We start from the raw sequence: 21,484 nt of genomic DNA on the forward strand, positions 1-21,484 counted from the left end.
CTATGATATTTCAACTATACTAACAAAAATCTAGTATTTTAGCATATGTAGTTTTTCAATTTGAATATTTTTGCAACCATAGTTTATGTTTTCAATAAAAATATCTAAAGAACAGTCTCTAAATTACTTATGTCAAAATCACAGCTATTTTTTTATAAGCAAAAATTACATCTATTTTAATCTACAACAAATTGATCTATAATCTGAAAGAGATGATATTAAGTTTGACTGCTTGAGTCAACCTGAAACATAACTCTAAAAGAAAGTAAATAAGATTTTTTCTGAAAATTGAAACGTGAAAGCTAAAAAGTAGAAGATGAATCATTAAAACAACAATGTGACCTACAAGACTTGCTAGGCAAAAAAGTAAATAAGTAAAGGAACCACCTTGTGTGTTTTGTCTTACTTTTTTCTTTACAATTTTAAACAATGTGAAACTTCTTCAGTATATATATTTTCAACCATCACCAACGATCTCCATTACCGTTTCCTTTACAATTCTAAACAATGTTAGACTTCTTCAATATGTATATTTTCAACTAACACCAACGATCTCTGTTACAATTGACTTTTTTTTCTCACTATCTCAAAGCTGTTGAAGAATATACTTTAGGTCTTTTGAAGACTCTTTAATTATTGTTGGAGTCAGGATATTCTAATGTCACTTTTGAAGTTAATTCTCAAATTATGGCTCGAGGTATTTCTCATCCTAAACTAAGCAAATAATATGATTATTCCTTGCAAAGGAAGCGCTCGCTACCCGTTTATCATGTTCTACTTTGTATCGAAATTTTGATTTTTATTAATGAAATGCATTGATTTTCTTTTGTGAAAAACAAGTAGTGATGTATGTGAATATTTGTAACTTATTATTAGCCATTTCTTTGACTGACCAATATGTTTACTAAAAAAATGGCAAAAAAATGAAAACAAAATACAAGCCAGCTCAAATTCAACACTAGTTATTATTTTTTGACACATTTTTTTGAGACAATTCAATACTTGTTTATTATATTCAGCAAAATAAATAAAATAGCTTTGAAAATTAGTATAACTTAGATTAGAAATTGCTTTATTTCTTAATCTTATTGATACAAAAGATACATATTAAATAATACAAAAAACTGGCACATGTTAAATATTTAGATTTTTAAATTATTACTTTTTTATGGTAGTGTGTGTTCTTTTGAAGGAACATTTTTTAATATAATGGGTCCCTTGCTTATAAAATAAGGGAACTAAAGAATAAAAGGGTTTGTTTGTGTTGTCATTTTTCAGCAATTGGGAAGAGAAAGGAGAAGACATGAGTGGAAAAACCAGACTAGAAAGCCAAAGCCAAAGCCAATAAATTTCATTTTGGCTTCTACATAGCACGCTTGGCCCCCAAAGTTTTTTTCACATGATATTTGAAAACATATATGCGGGTGCATGTACTTTTAACCCCACACAAAAATAAATATGTTTTCTTTTTGGAAGAGTAGGGTCTTATAATTGAGTAAAAGTGCACCCTTACGTGGCTGTATATTGTCGTGCATGAAGATGTATACTATATAGTAGTTTTTTTTTTACAAAATTATTTAGTAGTTGTTCAACAGTTGTATAGTTTAATTTATTATCCAAAATCTAATAAAGGGATAAATTAATCATTAGATGATGGTGGATTGCTGTGGTACGGAAATCTTCATTCCCAATTAGTTTATTCTCTCAATCATATAGAAGAAAGCAATCAATAAAAAAATGGCACCAAAATATTTATCATGATATATATTGTTTTAGGGGCTTATAGTGGTTCCACAAGAAATGTAGAAAGGATTAAGTAAAAAGTGAAGAAACAAAAGAAAACATGCACGAGCAAGCAGCGCAAAATATGAGACATTATTGCATTGGTTGTGTCAGAATCCAAAGAGAATTGGTTACACTAGATTAAGCATTCTATAGTTGGTGGCGGCTAAAAAAAAAACTAAACTTCAATTAAAACTAATCAATAGATTCATGTGGAAAAAGTGTAGACTAGGACCATGAGGTCAACCGTTGAACACAATAAAGAATAAGATTAGGATCTAAATTTGAGGTATATCTTTTTGTTAAAAGATGTTTTTTCTTTGGGGTGAATGGTAAACCCTACCAAAAGTTAGGTTAAGCATGTGTTTGGTTTGGCTTTTGAGGCTGTAAAAACACGTCTAGATAAGATTGTGCCGTGATTTTAGAGAAGCTACAAAACTAACCTTTTGTATGGACTTGTAAAACTAGTGCAATTGTTGAGCTATCGTAAAAGAAACAAGGTGAGGTGAGCATTCACCATTAGGGAGATCGAAATTCAAATCGAATTAAAATCTCATTATCTCCTATTTGTAGATGGACAACCCTACTCTAAGAGATTTCTTAACAATTTGAAACAATGAATACAGCTAGAGATATTGTTTATAGTATCGTTTGTGCATGACAATAATCACACTTCTTGCTTAGGCTTACTTAGTAAAGATATCCTACTTAACTAAAGTGAGGAGTGCAATTGAGAACACTTCGCACAATATGAATCTATGTAAGATCAAATTCGGAAATTGACTCTTTAAAAATTGGAAATTGTCATGAAGAGATCACTCAACCATCCGAGACAAGAAATGCAACTAGAGATATTGTTTATAGTATCGTGAGTAAGGCAAAAATCACACTTCTTGATCAGGCTTACCTAGGAGAGATATCCTACTTATCTAAAATGAGGAGTGCAATTGAGAATACTTCTTACAATATAATGTTAGATAAAAAACACAGAAATTGACTCTAACTTTGATATTTGATGATGACTTTAGTGATTTTAGTGTATATAGATTTATAAAGAGATAGATTAAAGATTAAAATAAATTATTTTGATATTTAAAGAGAAATGGTTGGTTAAAATAGAGATGAAGAGAAATAAAAGACAGAAAGGTAGATAATAATCATTTTTCAGTAAAAATCACACTTCTAAGTTGAACCTCATGAGTTGCATATACTATTATCACTTTACCTGATAGCACCATGGGTGCTCTCATAGCTAGCATTGTACTAAGCAAAAAGACAAAGAACTTTTAAATAAATAAAAGTGCAAACACTAATTAAAAAATGTCATAATAATTTATAAAAGGGAATAATTATGCTGAAATTTTGCAACTGTTTCTTTTCAAAGTAAGTGCTTTTTAATTAAAAGGTACTTTATTAAAATAAAACTATTGCATCATAATACATACATGTACTATATAAACTGTCCCAAACCATACATAAGATCAAGTGCAAAACCAAAGAAAAAAACCAAGTAAGGTACCACAAATATATGACAATGGCCTACATCACCAAGGTTGGTAGTAGCAGCATGACCAATGGTGTAACCACAGTAGATTGTCAAAAACAAGTTCGATCATGGAGGCTTCTACGTTCACTCATTGAACTACTAATCCCTACTTGCAACTGCACCTTAGTAGAACAAGACCAAGATATTAGTAATTCAAAACACTCTCACCAAAACTATAACAAATATCCATCATCACATTCTTCACTCATGACATCTACAACAATTACTGGCACGATATTCGGATACCGTAAAGGAAAAGTAAGTTTTTGTATTCAATCCAGCTCAAATTCCACAAACCCTATTCTTCTTTTAGAACTTGCAATTCCAACAAGTGTTTTAGCAAAGGAAATGAGAGGAGGAACGTTGAGAATTGTGCTAGAAAGTGCTACCTCAGGATCTTGTAACAATAACAGTAACTTGTTTTCAACTCCTCTTTGGATTATGTACTGTAATGGGAGGAAAGTCGGGTATTCGGTTAAGCGTAAGCCTTCAAGAAGTGATTTAGAAGCACTTAACTTGATGCGGTCGGTTTCTGTTGGTACTGGTGTTATAAATGGAAAAGAGATTTGTCAAGAAGATGATCAACTTATGTATCTTAGAGCTAACTTTCAAAGGGTTCGTGGTTCTTCTAAATCTAATTGTGAATCTTTTCATTTGATTGATCCTGAAGGAAGCATTGGTCAAGAGCTTAGTATTTTCTTTTTTCAATCAAAATGACCTTGTTGATGTTTTCGTTTAGAAGTCATGTCCGCTGCATTTTTTTTTCTGAGGTATTGTTCGCTTTGGATCTTGAGTGTGTCCTCTGTGACTTTGTCGTTAAAAGGCGTGTGAATAGGTTGGGGAGACGGGATGTTTATAAACTACTATTAACCTTGATTTGCAAGTCATGTCTGATTTTTTGTTGATCCGGACCGGTTTCAATCATTCAACTTGATTAATTTAATTATCCCTTTTTGAGCTATGCCAAGCTATTGTGGTCAATCATGGCTTTAGCAGACATGGCTTTATGATTGTTATTTGTTAATAAGTTTAATTTCTTCTTTTTTTTTTGAAAATGTATTGTACTTTTTTCTTCATTGGTTGTACTAGCTAGGACCAGATGGGGTGATAAATTGGGAGAGAGAGCACGCCAAGCCTATAGGCTTTTTTTTCCCTCTCTTCTAATGGAAAAAATAAGAATTGTGTTGTACCTAATAATACTTACAATTTCCATTTAGTAGTGTGTATGGTTTGAACATTAATTACACTTGGATTCTACTAATCCTTTTGGCTATGTATGTACTTATTCTTACATGATTACCATCAACCAACCTTCCTCGAGTTTTGCTTTATAATTTCTTTTCTTTATGTTATTTTCATTTTATTTTTCTAAGAAACAATATTTCAATTCAACTTTGTATCACAATACATTTGTCAACGAAGTGTTAACTCAGTAGAAAGAGTCTATCTTTGTAACTTTAAAGAAAAGAGTTTAAATCCTCTAGGATTGTAAAATGATCAATGATATCGCTTTACTCGATAACAATTCATTTGACATATAAAGACCGAGAAAGCAACTATTTATTTATTATTTTTATTTTGAATAAGGGAGCTATTTGATATGAGGAATTTTTGAACATGCATATTCAACCAAGAAAGACAATTATGTAGGAAAATAATTCAACACATCAATATATGATATTTAAAACTTTTATGGATCTAATAGCATTTAAATATTTTAGCATAAATGACAACTCATAATATTCTTTTTTTTTTTTTACAGGGCATAATATTCTTCTTAGTTAACACCATTAAGCAATGTTAGAGAAATTGTTTATAGCCTACAGCTTTAGCAATTTAAATTAGAAATCAAAAGACATCGCATAGGAAATTCAATTTGATTTGAGAGATCTATGATGATTAATTTATAGCTAATGCTTGCTTGGAAGATGCTGCTTTTATATTTACATAAATTGTCTAGAAGTGGACAACACAAAATTAGTGGTTTTTCTGATGTGTGTATATCAAAATCTATGTAAAATGACCTTGAATATCAACCAAACTTATAAGTTTTATTTGAGTGAGTATACAAAACAAGCATAAGGGGTTCACATCCTATATCATTGCATTCTTCAATTTCCATCAATATAAAGTTAATGGCAGAGTGAAACAAAAAATCTTGAAACAGCTGCATCAAAAATGCCTTCAATCCAAGTAAAATTTTCACAAAAAGTGAGGAAGATAAAACAAGGTGAAAGCCAATCCAGACAGTCCCAAAGTGTGTATGTTCTGATTGTTGGGTGAGTTACCTGCAAAATCAAACAGGTAGTTTGTTAAAAATATCATAAATATATCAGCAATTATGTGCCACCAAATATATAGTCCTTACCTAATTGAAGATAGTTGTTCCTAATGTTCCATTCAAAATCCCAGTGATCCCTGTCATTTTTTAAAGTCCAATAACACCAACCAAATGAAGCTGTATTATAGACATCTAACTGTGCCTTTCCAAAGTCCTGATAATCTGTTAGAGATCCGCTTGTCACATCCCACTCATTCACCCACTCTCCTGATATTTGAGATTCAAATTGTGATAAGAAGACACCGTTTTCAGTCACGTATCAAATCTTATTAAGAATCGTTAGATACATGATCAATAAAAAAATGTCATTTTAATTAATAACAAGTGGCATACATAAAATAAAATAAAGCTGATTGATCATGTTCAACTTCAAAATAATTCAAGAATCAAGTCGTAAATCAAAATGACAGAAAAAATCAGCTGGCTATAGAAAGTTAAAGTCTTCAACTCCTCAGAAAAACACAGTGAATTGAGATTCATGTTCAAAATAGATACGCACAATAATATGCATTCAAGGGTTTTTATGAAGTTGATATTGAAGGTTTATAAGTGTGAAGTATCTAATGCAACGCCAAACGAACAGAAAGAAAGTTGTCTTACCAACAAAAATGAGTGGGCCATTTGAATTGTTGAAGGCCTGCAACAGACCTTCCCGACTTTTGTATATGTATTGCACATTATCACCAGCACTCATATTAACAAAGAATGTGTCAAAGAGGTTGTAGAAATGCAAATCCAAAACTAAGTTGGTAGATCCTATGTCGGCTTGATAAAGCTCCAAAGGATCCGCATTGCCAATTCTTTGGCACATTATCACATAAGCTGACGATGAATATTTCCGAACGATTTGGTAGCCTTGCTTGTAATACGAAGTTAAAATATCTAAAGAAACTGTGCCAGCTGATGGTTCATTCAAAAGCTCAATTCCCAGCAAGGCAGGATGCTTTGCATATCTGCAAATCACAAAGTCTATTCAGCAAGGTTGACACATGGGTTCGTGAAGCATATAAACAAATGATATGTTACTCTTACTGTAAAGAAGATGAATTCAACTTGTTTACTGATTCTCAGTAGTAACAAGAATTGTGTTCAACAGATAAAATTACGATGAGCAAGTAACTTTGCCCTCCAATTCATATTCTTGAGTACATGAGAGTTGTTTACTCAATAATAAGAAATTATACAAATATATTTACGCATCCAAAACATACCTAGAAATTAAAAAGTCAATAACATGTAATGACTTTGAAATGTAATCTGGAGAAGTTGGCCAGCCTGTAAATCCATCTCTGCTTGCACTATGCTCCATTCCATTTTGGGAACCAGGAGCAGCATGAAGGTCAATAATGCATTTTATATCATATTCTCTGCAACATAATAATCAAGCACATTTTCAAAAGGAAAAATTAAGTTTCAATTGTGCCTCAGTAAACCCTGGATGATAAATACAGAGAAAGTAAGACCTACTGTGCCCATGAAAATGCATTATCTAGAGCTTCAAGACTTCCTCCAATAAATGGACTTGGAGGATCAGGATCAAAAGCAATCCACCACCCAACCGGTATCCTCACAGTATTTATTCCATGCTCATATAGAAATTTGAAATCCTCTACTGTAATATAGCTATTTCTATGTCTCTGCAGTTACAGAAAGCGGAACAATTAACTAGGAAGCAAAATCTGCTATTTTGTTTTTCAATATTATGTATGGTTTTCACTAACAAAAAGTATATCCCATAAATCAATACAAATAAGTTGGAGGAAATAAACAGACGAATTTGTGAAGACTTAGGGCTTGGATTGGTCTATTTAGTTAACCTACTGACATAAGCACTTGTGAGACTATTTTGGAGAGCTTATGGAAACAGTTTATGATATTTCCACAAATTTTTTTCATCTTATTTCCATAAACTCTCCAGTATAGCTTATGAAAACACCTTGTAACATGTTCCTAAGTAGTTTTCTACTTACTTTCAAAAACTCTCCCCGGATTGCTTTGAAAACAGCTTCAAACTTATTGAAAAGACAGTGAAACTAGAATGTTTTAACTACATTATGCCTTTACCGATTTGCAATGTGATAGTCATAAAAGATAAAAACTAAATAATGCCTAACAAACCTTAATTGCGACACCAGATAACTATATAGAAAAATATTTACAATGCAAGAGTTTACCCTAAGAACATCTTCTGCACTCTCATGTCCATAACCATTTGCTAGCTGGTAATCTCCATGTAGGTTATTTGATACAATGGTCATTTCAAATGTGGCTGAATTATCATCCCATCCGGGTACGCCTGGATAGTCTGCTGTGAGCTGATTACCAGTTGTAGCCTATAAAGATAGTGGTATAAGCATTCATGTGAATCTGTTAAAAGTCTGAGATCAATATGGCTTGCCATAGGAAAGCAACTTCATATAGCATCTTAAAAACTTTAAAATGTTGTTAAATGGTTTATAGAGAGACTAACATGGTGGAGTGTGTTAAAACAGCATTACATTTTATATGGAACTAATTGACTTCCAATTTAGCAGAAAGCAAAAGGATAAATACCTGCAGATAGGGTCCATCCTTTATCTTGATGTGAACCTTATTTTTCTCGTTACGCTTAACTTCAAATATCTCAGACGTTGAAGGTGATTTTGCTGTTGCAGAGACAGTGCAGCCTCCACCATCACATGTAAGAAATGGGCCTTGATTGGTACGGAATTGAAATTCAGATTCAGATACTCTCCACAACTGCAACAGTAAAAAGGTCAATCTTTTTATAAAACTTCAAGTTCTTCACACATCACTCTAACAACTTCAAATTAGAATCATATTGAAGTTCACAATCAACAACGTTTATACATTCAGAAATTCAACTGATTTAGGTATGAAACTGTGAAATGGATAAAGTAAGCACAGGAAATGGACTGACAAATTAGACACATAATCCTTAATCTGAAAAAATCAAATCGTTGCAACATATAATGCTGGATAGAAAATTAAAATAGAAGACAATGGCAATTTTAGATCTTACTCTGAATGTTTCCCATGAAGATGGGGCATCCCTATCAACTGTCACATTCATTCCTCCCCCATTGTCTGCAGATACATACTTCTGCAATTTCACTGACTTAAGCTGCACTTCTGTCCCATCCTACATTTTTTACATATATCATCAGCACATTTACCATCCAGATAAGTCAATTTAGTCCCACAACGAGCAAGGTGGTGTCATTATAATCTCTGAATGTATCAACATTACTGAAATATCCCTAAATTTATCTTCTGTTAGTAATTTCGTGCACAAATTGACTAATGGAAGACACACATGAGGACGAAATTAACCAACGAAAACAAAAACGAGGACCAACTAACTAACGAAAGACACATTCGGGTATGATTTTGTAATTTTGATACATTCAAGTTCTGCGGTGACAACGAGGGACACATTAACGAATATGAATATTTACTAAAATAATAAAGTATCTCGCCGAAAAATGAGTGAAACAAATGTAAAGTCACTCACAAGCATGTCTCCATTGGCAATGCCATCAAACAAAGAAGGTTTGATCCAACCTTCAATAACAAGCCACCCTCCTAAGTTCACTCCTCTAACTTTAGATCCACCATGTAACCCGTCCACTTCAAAGAAACAAGAACAATCAATTCAACAAATGAGATATTGGATTCATAACATAAACATTGTAATGAAAACATTGAAGTTAAAAAGAATTTACCTTACCTGAATATACTATAGAGGTGATGCAAGAACAACACAGTAAAAAAATGAATGCCCATTTGGTAAAAACAAGTCCCATCAAGAATGCTAGCTAGCTTCAAAAGCACCAAGAAAGCAAAAATGCAGACATCATAGGAAAAAAAAATATAAAATATAAAAGAACCTTGTGGAGTGGGGGAAGAGTATAAAGGAAAGAGAAAAGTGTCTCAAAAGGGAAACTTTGCTTGTGGGATTCTTTCTTCTAAAAAATTAATTAAAATTAATAATAAAAAATTGATTAGTTGGACTTGAAGGAGAAAAAGAAGTTACAGAATTAGGAAGGACGAGGTAGTTAATATCTTATCTAGATTTTCAATGGTGGTTGGTGGATAAGGATTGAGTACTACTGTAAGGACTAATTTTCTTTCTCCTCTCCTCTGCAGTCTGCAATAGTTAGTTTAATAATGCTAAATGCTAATGCATGCTTGCAGCTAAAGAGAATAAAAATGCACTGTGCCTTTTTGAACTTCTTGCCTTTTCAAATTAGTTGAAAACATAAATTTTGTATGACTTATCAAAGCATTAAAAAGTGATCATTCTAAGTAGAGAAATGGTATGTTTTGCATTGATGTTCGATTCTCTAATAACGATTCATGTCGTTGATCATATGTAGAAGTTTATTGTATTACACATCGTCATAAGTGAGATCATGATCCATGGTCAATCAATGTTGGTCCGACAAAAATATCATAAAGGAATATTGGTGTTCAACCATATTGTAAAAAAAAAAAAAAAAAAAGATAAATGTTTTCTTTTATTCTTATTGAATCGACGACATTAATAAGATCGTTGTCTCGACCATAGAAAAGTGGACATTCTTAAACCTATAATTAAATTTGGTGACTTCAACCAAACCAGACCATTGACCCAATTGCAAGAAAATAGACAATCTTAAACTTTTACTTAAATATGGCAACCCCGGTGATCTCATAGTTTTATAAGATTTTAAAGCATATATCCAAGGTGATATTTCTCCCCATCCTAAAAATATATTTCATGATTACTAAATTGGACTTAAATCAATTGTCTTATCGATAATTTTAGTATTGCGTGTAACTTTACTTTTTTTAAGAATTTTTGTCAAAAAATAATTGTGTACATGATTATAAAGATAATTTAATCTAATATAATATAAGTGGTATAATGATATTGTGGAAACAAATGGTATATTGATAAGAAACTGTCGGATAGCATCTCACAAAAAAAAGAAAATATTGTTGGATAGATATTTGCGTAATAATATTAAAACAAAAAGAATCTCCTTTCTCTTCATTTCCCCTTCTTCTCATATCCTAAATCATCATTCATGTCAATAATAAATCCTTCTTCAAATAACCTATTATATTACTCACGAATATTATATAATTAAACTGACATTGACATTGATATTGACATTGGCATTTTAATTTGTGTATTTTGGTACCAGTCAAAGACTAGAAAAGCATGAAATTGACTTGAACGCTTCTCATTATGTAATCTAAAAGCAAGTTGCAACTTGTGCAAAATTATAGTAGTCTATTGAGGTTGGTTATGTTTGGTCGATAAGAAATTGATAAAAATATGGTTTCAACTACCTTTTTGCTCGATAATTTGTAAGTAGTATTGAAGTTTTTCCTAACCCTTAAATTTAACTCACCTAAACTTAACTTTATCAACAACAAAAAAATATGGTACACCGGGAATAAAACAATTGATTACATGCTTCTAAAAATTGAGGAAAAGCTGAGTGAATTCACAAGGATGTTGGTTCAATTTATGAAATTCCAAATTTTACGGGATATATTTAGACATCGTGTTTATGAATTAAAAGAAAAATGAGGTTGAAGAAAGAAAACATGTGGCGTGGCTTTAATTTTATAATGAGATAGGAATTTCTCTCACTACTAGTAGTAGTAATTTAATCTGTTGAATTGATCCAAACTTGCAAGCAAGGTATTTTTCAAAGCATCAAAATCAGAGTTACTTACAAAGCAAACATAGTCCTAATCACAAAAATTACTGCCTCTTCATCACGCTTTCTCCTTTATGAATTCAATGCTCCCACACAACTACCAAGTCCATAACCTACCACCTTTTTTCCTTCCACGCCTTAAACTGCATATTTTCCTTTCTTTCTTTCTTGAAATATTCAACATTAGAGTCCATTAAATTAACCCATAACTGCATCTGTACAAACTTCATCATTCGTAGTAAAAAGATTGAATTCTTAATGGGTGGCCAACAAAAGAAGATTAGTCAAAGAGCAAGGGATCATGTTATGGGTTTCAAAGTTTCTCACAAGCCTGCAGGGTTTGACCTTATGCAGAACTGTGATCTTCCTCCTCCTTCCAAGGTTTTTCTAGGTCCAGATAAGACCGTCATATTTTCCATGAATAGGGTCTGTAACATTTCAGGCAAAGAAGAAGAGCAAGATAGCAAACAGTATGGTACTTACCAGCTCGAAAATGGTGATGATGAAAAGGATAAAATGAAGCTTCTTAAAGCGCTGGAAGCATCTCAAACACGGGCCAGAGAGGCAGAAAAGATGGCTGCAATTCTAAGAAAAGAAAGGGATGGTCTCTCTATTGCTCTGTTGGAAGAGGCCATGCAGTTGTTTGCTTGTCGCCAACAGATGAGATTGCTTGAGCTTCAAGTTTTGAAACTGCAACAACCCCTTTGGCTGCAGCAACAACCAGCAATGTCGATGTTTGGTTGCTATGCCAGATCTTCAGAGAGAACTGTAGGATTTCCCAATGAAGATGGCCACGATGAAAAAACCACTAGTGTTACATGGGTTCTGGCTTTGATTTTTTCATTGGGAATTGGGGTTGCCAGTGCCCTTGCTTGGGGATACTAGTCTTGTTGCTATTGCATATGTGTTGTTGATACATGAAAGACGGTCTGTATATACAAAATTTTGCTTTATATTAATACTCAAATATAATTTCATTACCAATCCATTGTGCCAAACGAGTATCACTATATTGGTTTACTACCATTCTGTGCAACGGGTTACTTGTTTACGCAGAATACTTTGAATGGTCTTAATGGATGATACTGTGTATTTGTTTGGTAGCTAGATGATACTGTGTATTGAACAGCCAGAAAAGACTCGATCAATGCAACTTATATTAATTAAGTCTCGTTTACAGAATGGGTACAAAGTAGTACCAACTGCTGCTATATATACATTAGTTCGCGCACACACACACACACACACATATATATATATATATATATATATATATATATATATATATATATATATATATATATATATATTAAATTTACATTTTCATCCATCTATGTACATAATATTATTTACCGCTATACTAAACTTTAAATGACCACACGAATAGCGATTTATATGGTCATGTGTATAGTTCTCAAATGATCATAACATTCATCACTACTTGTAAAGATCTCCAAGCAAACCCAGCAGACATGTTTTCCGCACTTGCACTCAACGTGATTGCACCCATCTATCTTCTCAATTATTTGCCCACAAGCAAAACAGCTCTTGACTTGTTCTTTCCCTTTACACCACTCCTTCAGAGATGAGTCTGGGTCATCCTTGAGTTCTCGGTATCTCTCGCATGAAAGGTATGGATGATACTCTAAGTGGCACTTGGTACATGTCTCTGAATAACATGCCCCACAAACAAATGGCTCACTAGCTGTGTCGGAATCTGCAACTCGATAAACTGAAGGGCAGTCAGGAGACGGGCAAAACCTATAAGTTCCCGAACTCGAAGCTACAAAAGCTCCCAAAGAAGCCCTGAAAAGTTCGTCCAACTTATCATTTGACAGGAGAGTTCTAAAATCTGTAAGCAAAATAGGATCTCCACAGCCTTGGTGAGCACAGCATATTGGGAAACTGCCTTGGTTCTTAATAGCAGATTCACATTGCTCCACCAGACACAGCCGGCAGAACAAATGACCACAGCCTTCAAGTTTATATCCATCCTCAACCTCACACAGGCAAATTGGGCAACTAGGTCCAGTGTCAAGTCTCTCAACTAAATGATGGCTTGAACGCGCAATTTCCAGAGTTATTTCCTCCACTCTTGGTTTCAACTCCTTGTTGCCATGAAGAAAGATTATTTGTTGGCGGGTGTTAAGTTCGAGATCAGCCCCAGGTACCTTCTCTTTTAGCCCGTGAAGATCTGGCCCAAAATTCTTAACCACTTGCTTCATTAAGTCAGAAGGTAGGTCCTTCCCTCTCAGAGAGATTACTAACTGCTTTTTTTCATGGAGGGAGAGTAGAGATTGAATTAACTTCTGCTGAGCCAAAGCAATCCTGTTGGGTGAACCAAAAATCCGTAAGTTCAGATTTTGCCTGTCAAAAATAATGTAAGTTCTTGTCTCTTGCTGTATAGAGCTTTTAAGATTAAAGCCATCTCTGGACAACATGAGCTGTAGAGCTGCAGGAGTGATGCTGTCATGGTCAATGACTTTCCCTCTCGACAGTTCTTCCAGAGGCCTCCTAACTTCTGCCACAGTCTTTGTGGCATTGGCTGTTATCTTCAATCGGTGGGAACCGTTGGCAGTTCTGTTTAGGTTCCACTCAAGACCTAATCAGAAAACCGTTGATTGTCAGCAGTCAAATAGTGATAACAAAATGCAATTAAATGTGTCTCATAATCACAATATAAATAAGCTTCCAACAAACCATGGATGACCAATTTGTCAAATTCAACTTCAGAAATTTAACATAAATAGCTATATAGTGCCTATGAAACATTAACTTGACCCACTGTCCATATTAAAAACCTCAACAGTGGTCAATTTTACAATTGTGCAGCGAAAAAATTTATTAGCGTTAAATGGGTGATATAAGATGATTTATCCGGAAGAGATTTAGATCAATCTGAGAGGTTGGTTTCGTAGAAATAGTTCAGTCTTATATGTGACATTTAAAAATAGCAAAGTTTTTTAAAAATACAGCATAATAAAATTAGTAGCGATTGAGAACAAACAAATAGATGCAAGAGACGTGACAGAAACTAACAACCAACATAAGGATGATTTATTTTGGACAAAAATATCCTTAAATACAAGTTTCAAAATCGGTGCTTTTTATAATTAACTGTAACCAAACAAATAATAGCGCATCCACTTTACAAAAAGTTCAAAAATGAAAATAACTTACACTACCTTAAATTAGCACCTTAAATCTAAATCCGTATATATAATGCATCAAAACTACGAAACAAGTAAAAAAAAAAAAAAGGAGAACAAACAGTAGAAAAACACTACTACTCATTTCTCCTTTCATTATCCAAACCTGTTTCACCTTTGTTTTGGGGAATAGGGAAGGGGTACGAAAACAACTGCTGAAGTTTAACTGGATACGACAAATTTTATTTATAAAAAAATAAAATAAAAAAAACGACACAATTGAACAATAGACATAGGAAAATCAACATTTTTTAGGGGGGAAATATTAAGTGGCAGCCATATATGTAATTAAATGGATCTGCTTTTAAAAGGGCATCAACAGATGAATTACAAGCATCTAAAAATAAGGAGTATAGTCATGAAATACCTTTTAAATTGTTGAAGCTTGTGAGTATTTTTTCCAGTTGTTCTGCAATAACATGATATACTGGAGCAGGAAATATCAAGGAACTATGAAACAACTGCTCGCACTTTATCTTCTGCCAAGAAAGACATCCAGGTAACACCTTTCCTTCAATTTTCTCCAGAGCTTTTGCTGCCTCTAAATGTAATCTTCCATCAAAATTAATTAAAGCTCTCATGAAAGAATCTTTCGGCTCAGGTGGAAATACCTGAACACGGCAAGAACTAATGTGAGGGTTTATTTTGGGAATTAAGGGGGAAATTTCTTTAAAGAGCGACTCTTCGCAAGCACTGCATGACGGATTTCCAACAGCATCTCCCCTCACCAAGAAAAAGTCTAGAATCCTTCTACTTGTAGCAGTTCTTAGTACATCCAAAATTTCAGTTTCTAGAAGTTCTTTGTCAAGCCCACTTATCACAATACTGTCCATGGACTTATTACTGAGTGCACTGCGGACATACCTCCCTCCGATTGCAAGGTTATAAAAATCTCTCAAGATGAAATCAACATCATTTTTATCACATTTAACTATACCAAATCCTTTGCTAAATCTACGAGGCCAATAAATTTTTGCTTTCACTTCAGGAAATGAAAATGTTTTATCCCCTCCAATAACTGAATGTGAAGGAAGTATTTTCAAGGAGGAGCCGCAAAACTCCTCTCCATCCAGCTCTGCAGCTCTTTTGGCAGCATCAGGGGACGAAAATGTTATCTTGCCCCACTTTTCTCTATCCTCAACATCCTTCACCATGCCAGGGAACTTGTACACTGCACATATACAACCTGAGGTATTCTTCTCCAAAAACATCAGGAGCTCCTTATCATTAATTTCATTTATGTTTGGGTGACACACATCAACACTCAATGAATGCTTCTCAAGTTCCAAATGCTTTATCTCAGCACCAGACCCAAACAATGCTATAGGTGATGAGGAACCTGACCCATGATACAAACATTTTTCCATACATTCAGTGCGTAACCTCTTTTTCTCATATTCTAAAACATCATTCACCATCATACTAGCTGTATTCATATCATGTGAAGTGGCATATAACTGGATGAGATTCTCGTCAATATTTACTTCAACAAAGATTCTTTCATCCATACAAGCTTTCCTAATACGTGAAGCAAGACCAAACATATTACCGTTGCCTTTCCCACAAAATCTCTTGAGAAGAATAGTTCCAAAACCAGTCAATGTCTTCGTTTGTAACTTCCTCTCTTCCATCTTGGATACATCAAACAAGGGAGGAGGTTGAAGGCTGTATAATAATTGAAAGTCAACAGCACTCACACAGACCAAATATTCATTAGACACTGAGAGAAGCTCACCAAAAACTACCCAACTAGGCCGCTGAGCAAATACAAGCAAGGATGAAGATGGATGAAGTTGAACATGTTGTCCAGTTTGGGCTACTTCATAAAGTTGATTGCGTCCAGAGAACATGGCTACATTTTCAGCAAGTGAGGACAGTATAACCTTTTTCAAATTCTTATCATGAACAGAAGGCGTATGAGGGTTCCAACGCCAGTAACTTGGAACAACAAAGCCATGTTCACGCTCTAGGAAAGATTCTAACTCCAAAACTGTGTCTTGGCATCTCCTCATACATTTGGCATTGATGCTGTTTTCCCAACACCATTTATTCCTCCTATCTCGAGGCTGAGCTTCCCATTCCTTGTATACCGAGAGAAGAGTAAAAAGGTCACCATCAGGATGGCAAAATTGCACTTTGAGACAATCAGATCTTTGTTTGTCACCTTCATTACCAAATCTGCAAAATATGTTACTAGCATTGGGCATCGTGGCAGCAAGGACAATGCCTTCTCTACCCAAACCTAGTCGGAAACAGCCAAGAATAAGTTTACCATGCCTAGGTTCAATCCCCATTCTTGCCAAGTACCTACCTTCATAAGTTAGCTCATGAACATTGTTGTTCAGTTTAATGAATCCTAATTGAATTAGATTCCTGATTGCCATCTCAATAGAGCTGGGGCTTGGAGCATCCACAAAATCAAAATCCTGCACATTCTTCACCCCTAGAGCAAGGATCTTCAAAACTGCTACACCAAGATGAACTCTTCGAATCTCAGGTTCTTGATTTAGTTCCATAGACCTATAATCAGCTTCTGAGTACATCCTATAGCATCTGCCAGGCTCGGTCCTCCCAGCACGACCAGCCCTTTGATTAGCAGAGCTCTGGCTGATCCAGCAAACCTTAAGTACATTCATCCCAGTGCAAGGATCAAATCGGCAATCTTTAACCAACCCAGAATCAATCACATACTTAACACCAGGAATTGTAATTGATGTCTCTGCAAGATTCGTCGAAAATATCACTTTTCTTTTTCCAGGGTATTTCTGGAAAACATGAAATTGCTCTTCGGACGAAAGTTTCCCATGCAAGGGCAGAGCGACGGCAGATAGGGCTTTAAAGTTTTCGCAGGCCCATTCTACTTCTACCTGTGAGGTCAGAAAGGCAAGAATAGCTCCTTCTTTCTCTGTTTTGTGAATCTCGGTTGCCAGTTTGACAACATCAAAAACATATGGGGCCAAAACAGCAGAACCAGAATGTTCTCCATATTCAGAAGGAACGTACCTCACCTCCACAGGGAAGTTTCTCCCAAGCACATGGAATATTCCACAGCCATAGAAATAATCAGATAGCTGCTTAGCATCGGCAGTAGCAGACATGATGATAAGTCGCATTTCAACCCTCTTACAAAGTAAATTCTTAATCAACGCCAACAGTAGATCAGTATTTAAGCTCCTTTCATGTGCCTCATCAACTATGATACACGAGACCCCTGACAAATTCCTATCACTCATGTACTGCTGCAATAAACAGTGATCGGTCATGAATGCTATCCTGGAATCATCAAATTTCTGGCAGGATGAAAATGTCGAATAACACTGGATCGAATTTTCTTCATAACACCCTTTACTTTCTTCCTGAACCCTTTCAGCCAATGACTTGGCAGCAATTTTGCGAGGCTGAGTGCACACAATTGTCTCATCAGCCCCAATGCCAGAATCCGCGAGAAACTGTACTATCTGAGTACTCTTCCCAGAACCAGTCTCTCCAATCAACACTGTTATCTGCACATATACTGCTCGTAAGAACAACCGCAAAAATATAAATAGCAACATAATCAATAGCATCGACAGGCAAAAACAAAAACAAAAAATATCTCCCACAACTTACAAATACTAAAGTCGGAAACTAATATTGCTTCACAAGATCACATAATCGAATTACAACAACAAATACAACCAAAAAAATCATTTTTTCAAGCATCTATAAAAATAAAAATAAAAATACCTGTTGATGATGAATTTGTTGAAGAATCTCCCTCCGGTAAGCATAAATGGGTAATCCTTCTTCGAGTCTACGCCGTTCTCTAACGATGAGGCTATGAATCTTCCCCCAATCAAAACCTCCACCAAACCTAAACACGGGAACAAAATCATCACCACTGTCCACCTTACTATCCTCTTCCAAATGCTGCAGAATACACTCCATAGCAAACTCGAACTCCTTCAATCTCCTCTCAATCAAACTCTTTTCCTCATCAAGCCCTTTCTTCATCTGAATATTCTGCTCCTGCACTCTAATCGGAAAAGGCTTACCCAACAAACTCACAACACGCGAAATCTCCTTTGATACACGATCCCACTCCTCCACCCACTTCTTCACTTCCTTCCCTTCCATCAACTCCTTCACATGGCTTGCAAAAACCCTTCTGAGACTCCCTTCCAGTTCAACAGTATCAGAAGGAACCATAACATTCGAAATCAACTCCGGCGTAAAATCATGACCTCCAGAAATCCTCGATTCCCAGAACCAAACAACAGCATCACGAGCATCCGTCCATTGCAGAAAATTGAGCGACGCAGCAACACCGTCGCAGGGGTAGAAACAATAATTATCAGGGTTGGGTTTACATTTACCGATCAAAGAGTCGACATCGTCGCGGTTGAGTGCACGACGGCCGAGGTGGAGCTTGAGGATGAAATTGGGAGGACGGTGAGGTGGATTTCGCTCCGGAGGGCGGTCGAAACGGTGGTTGGAGTAAAATCCAGGTCTCCGGTGACGGTAAACGGGGCAGGCGGAGTGAGGGGTTTGACGGTGGAAATGGGGGGTGTGGTTGGTAGAAAAAGTTTTCTTCATGGTGAATCGATTTTGCGATGAAAAACGAAACGAAACCCTAATGCGTAATGCGTTATGTGTGAGAGTGAGTGGGTTTGATCTTAAAGTATTTGGGTTTTCTTGGTATCTACTCCTTCCTATTCCTACTGGTTAGTGTAGTGTGACCTTAGTTTTCTCACCTTTTAAACTTCTTTGCTAAACGACAAACAAAGTTTGTTCCTGTATTGTCACATTTAAAATATGAGCTGTGTCAAATAAACATAGTAAAGGTATTTTATGAATTAGTTAATTAAAAAATGGTGTTATAATTAATTTCATTGAATGTATTGTAAATAAAGTTATATTGTTAGTGTGAGCAGATTAAATTTTTAACAAAAAAAAGGGAAAATAGGATGTATTAATTTAAATTTGAGATAAGATTGAGTGTAGATAACAAAAAAAGTATGAAAGTTTAGGTTGTTTAGGAGTCACGTTAAGTTATGTATGAGTTGTATAGGTATGACATGATTTTAGGAAACTATTTGATAATAGGTTATGAAACTCATGAGTTTCTTTAAAATTATCATGAAATGTGTGCTTAAACTAGTTAGTAATACCTTTTTAAATATAACGAGTTTTGTTTTCTATGGATATCGTGATTTTTGAAGATAAAAAAATTAACTTGGCGTATTTTTAAGAAGTTAAAAGATTCTTGTTTATTGGTAGAAGTTACCTTTAGGATTTTTTTTTTCGCACTTTTATTAATTAGGAGGGAAGAATTTACCTAAACTAAATCTCGCCTAGATTGGTACCTTATCATGCCTAGTCCTTTGTTAACTAGAATAAACTATTGTATTTCTGGTCCATTCCTAAACCACAATATTACCTACGCCTGCATTTTGGTTAAACTCTTTGCCCTGTTTCGCTTAACCTTACCTATTCCCGATGTATTTTCATCAGAAAGGGTCGCATGCCTTATTTTGTTTCTCATTACTTGTTCTCGAGGTATTTTCTTTGGGAAGGATCACGTGCCTTATTTTGCTTAATCTTACCTATTTCTGATGTATTTTTATTTCCAAAATATTCTCGAGGTATTTTCACCGAAAAAGACTACATACCTTATTTCGCTTAACTTTATCTATTTCCGAAATATCTTTATTGACAAGGTCCGCATACTTTGATTCGCTTAACTTTATCTATTTCCGATATATTTTCATTTCCCAAATCATAATATTATCCCTTTAAAAGTATTTGGTGATTGTTTTGTCTTTTCAATTTGTTGTTTACTTTTTGGTTTTTTTGTTACATTTATTTCTTGTTCGGGTTTTTTATTCATTTTTTGTGTTTTGGCTTGCTGGAAGTCGATTTCCTCCCATTAACATGCTTGGTCTAGATTTTTTCAAATATAATCGTCTCATTGAAGGAACATCGTTGTAGTAATTATGTTTTACAAATTTTTATACTTTTTGGCTTGCTTATGATATTATCCCTCTGATTTGCTTATTATATTATCCCTTATACACTCATTTCTTGAAGGAACATCAAATATACTTTTTATCTTTTATGATATTATCTCTTTTTGGCTTTGTTTATGTAATAATTTTACTTTTTGACTAGCAACAAACTCGTGTCAAGCATGAGTTCGTATTCCATATTTATTGAGCATCGAAGTACGGATTATGAGTTAATGATAAAAACATTGCTAAGCATGAGCTCGTGCTCCGCTATTGCAATGTTATTTGTATTTAAAAAATAAGAAGAAAATAATTAATGATAAAAATGACGTTATTGGCAAAACAATGAAATAGTTATTTTTTCGAAAACAATGAAACTGTTTTTTTATCAAACTAATGGATATACTGTATAATTTTATAGTGTCGGAATATATTGTCACATTTAAAATATGAGCTGTCAAATAAATATAGTAAAGGTATTTAATGAATAAATAATTAAAAAAATGGTACTATAATTAATTTGATTGAATGTATTATAAATAAAGTTATATTGTTAGTGTGTACAAATTAAATTTTGAAGGAACGTCGTTGTAGTAATTATAATTTTTTTTATACTTTTTGGCTTGCTTATAATATTATCCCTCTGATTTGCTTATGATATTATCCTTTATACATTTATTTCTTGAAGGAACATCAAATATACTTTTTAGCTTTTACGATACTATCTCTTTTAGGTTTTGTTTATGTAGTATTTTTACTTTTCGGCTAGTAACAAACTCGTGCTAAGCATGAGCATGTACTCCATAGTTATTGATCGTTGAAGCACAGATTATGCGTTAAAATGCAATTGCGGTGTTATCTGTATTTAAAAATAAGAAGAAGAAAATTAATAAAGATGAGGT

General features: G+C 34.3%; 4 protein-coding genes across 6 annotated transcripts; 2 read left to right on the top strand and 2 right to left on the bottom strand.

Moving 5' to 3' along the window:
- Positions 1 to 3,270: 3,270 nt before the first annotated feature.
- LOC11427787 (protein MIZU-KUSSEI 1) lies at positions 3,271 to 4,601 on the top strand. The gene has a single exon (XM_003601866.4). The coding sequence runs from the start codon at positions 3,311 to 3,313 to the stop codon at positions 4,043 to 4,045; it is 735 nt and encodes a 244-aa protein (XP_003601914.2). The 5' UTR covers positions 3,271 to 3,310; the 3' UTR covers positions 4,046 to 4,601.
- Positions 4,602 to 5,223: 622 nt separating this feature from the next.
- Positions 5,224 to 10,504, bottom strand: LOC11416113 (probable glucan 1,3-beta-glucosidase A). Of its 3 annotated transcripts, XM_039831629.1 has the most exons (11): positions 9,560 to 10,140; positions 9,400 to 9,491; positions 9,184 to 9,299; positions 8,692 to 8,811; positions 8,223 to 8,408; positions 7,844 to 8,002; positions 7,137 to 7,306; positions 6,881 to 7,036; positions 6,270 to 6,622; positions 5,697 to 5,876; positions 5,224 to 5,616 (listed from the first exon to the last, which is right to left on the bottom strand). In XM_039831629.1, the coding sequence occupies exons 2-11, from the start codon at positions 9,473 to 9,475 to the stop codon at positions 5,531 to 5,533; spliced, it is 1,602 nt and encodes a 533-aa protein (XP_039687563.1). In that variant the 5' UTR covers positions 9,476 to 9,491; positions 9,560 to 10,140; the 3' UTR covers positions 5,224 to 5,530. The 3 variants fall into 3 exon arrangements, with proteins under 3 accessions (XP_039687563.1, XP_024634213.1, XP_024634214.1); XM_024778445.2 differs by having other exon boundaries at positions 9,395 to 10,137; XM_024778446.2 differs by lacking the exon at positions 5,224 to 5,616 and having other exon boundaries at positions 5,726 to 5,911; positions 9,400 to 10,504.
- A 609-nt stretch (positions 10,505 to 11,113) lies between these two features.
- On the top strand, positions 11,114 to 12,467 carry LOC11422679 (uncharacterized). The gene has a single exon (XM_003601868.4). The coding sequence runs from the start codon at positions 11,645 to 11,647 to the stop codon at positions 12,269 to 12,271; it is 627 nt and encodes a 208-aa protein (XP_003601916.1). The 5' UTR covers positions 11,114 to 11,644; the 3' UTR covers positions 12,272 to 12,467.
- A 59-nt stretch (positions 12,468 to 12,526) lies between these two features.
- On the bottom strand, positions 12,527 to 19,316 carry LOC11415010 (ATP-dependent RNA helicase DEAH11, chloroplastic). Its single transcript, XM_024778444.2, has 3 exons — positions 18,322 to 19,316; positions 14,963 to 18,098; positions 12,527 to 13,988 (listed from the first exon to the last, which is right to left on the bottom strand). The coding sequence occupies exons 1-3, from the start codon at positions 19,168 to 19,170 to the stop codon at positions 12,778 to 12,780; spliced, it is 5,196 nt and encodes a 1,731-aa protein (XP_024634212.2). The 5' UTR covers positions 19,171 to 19,316; the 3' UTR covers positions 12,527 to 12,777.
- Positions 19,317 to 21,484: the final 2,168 nt, after the last annotated feature.

The sequence above is a fragment of the Medicago truncatula genome, chromosome 3 (genome assembly GCF_003473485.1).
Source record: "Medicago truncatula cultivar Jemalong A17 chromosome 3, MtrunA17r5.0-ANR, whole genome shotgun sequence".
Classification (NCBI taxonomy): domain Eukaryota; kingdom Viridiplantae; phylum Streptophyta; class Magnoliopsida; order Fabales; family Fabaceae; genus Medicago; species Medicago truncatula.

What these genes read in the sequence shown, in the direction of transcription:
- LOC11416113 (XM_039831629.1), bottom strand. Translation starts at nt 9,475, where the DNA reads ATGGGACTTGTTTTTACCAAATGGGCATTCATTTTTTTACTGTGTTGT. An exon ending in TTGCCAATGGAGACATGCTT is followed by an intron (nt 8,812 to 9,183) that starts GTGAGTGACTTT and finishes TAAAAAATGTAG; the next exon opens with GATGGGACAGAAGTGCAGCT. An exon ending in TGGCCCACTCATTTTTGTTG is followed by an intron (nt 5,877 to 6,269) that starts GTAAGACAACTT and finishes CTCAAATATCAG; the next exon opens with GAGAGTGGGTGAATGAGTGG.
- LOC11415010 (XM_024778444.2), bottom strand. Translation starts at nt 19,170, where the DNA reads ATGAAGAAAACTTTTTCTACCAACCACACCCCCCATTTCCACCGTCAA. An exon ending in AACAAATTCATCATCAACAG is followed by an intron (nt 18,099 to 18,321) that starts GTATTTTTATTT and finishes GTATATGTGCAG; the next exon opens with ATAACAGTGTTGATTGGAGA. An exon ending in AAGCTTCAACAATTTAAAAG is followed by an intron (nt 13,989 to 14,962) that starts GTATTTCATGAC and finishes TTTTCTGATTAG; the next exon opens with GTCTTGAGTGGAACCTAAAC.
- LOC11422679 (XM_003601868.4), top strand. Translation starts at nt 11,645, where the DNA reads ATGGGTGGCCAACAAAAGAAGATTAGTCAAAGAGCAAGGGATCATGTT.
- LOC11427787 (XM_003601866.4), top strand. Translation starts at nt 3,311, where the DNA reads ATGACAATGGCCTACATCACCAAGGTTGGTAGTAGCAGCATGACCAAT.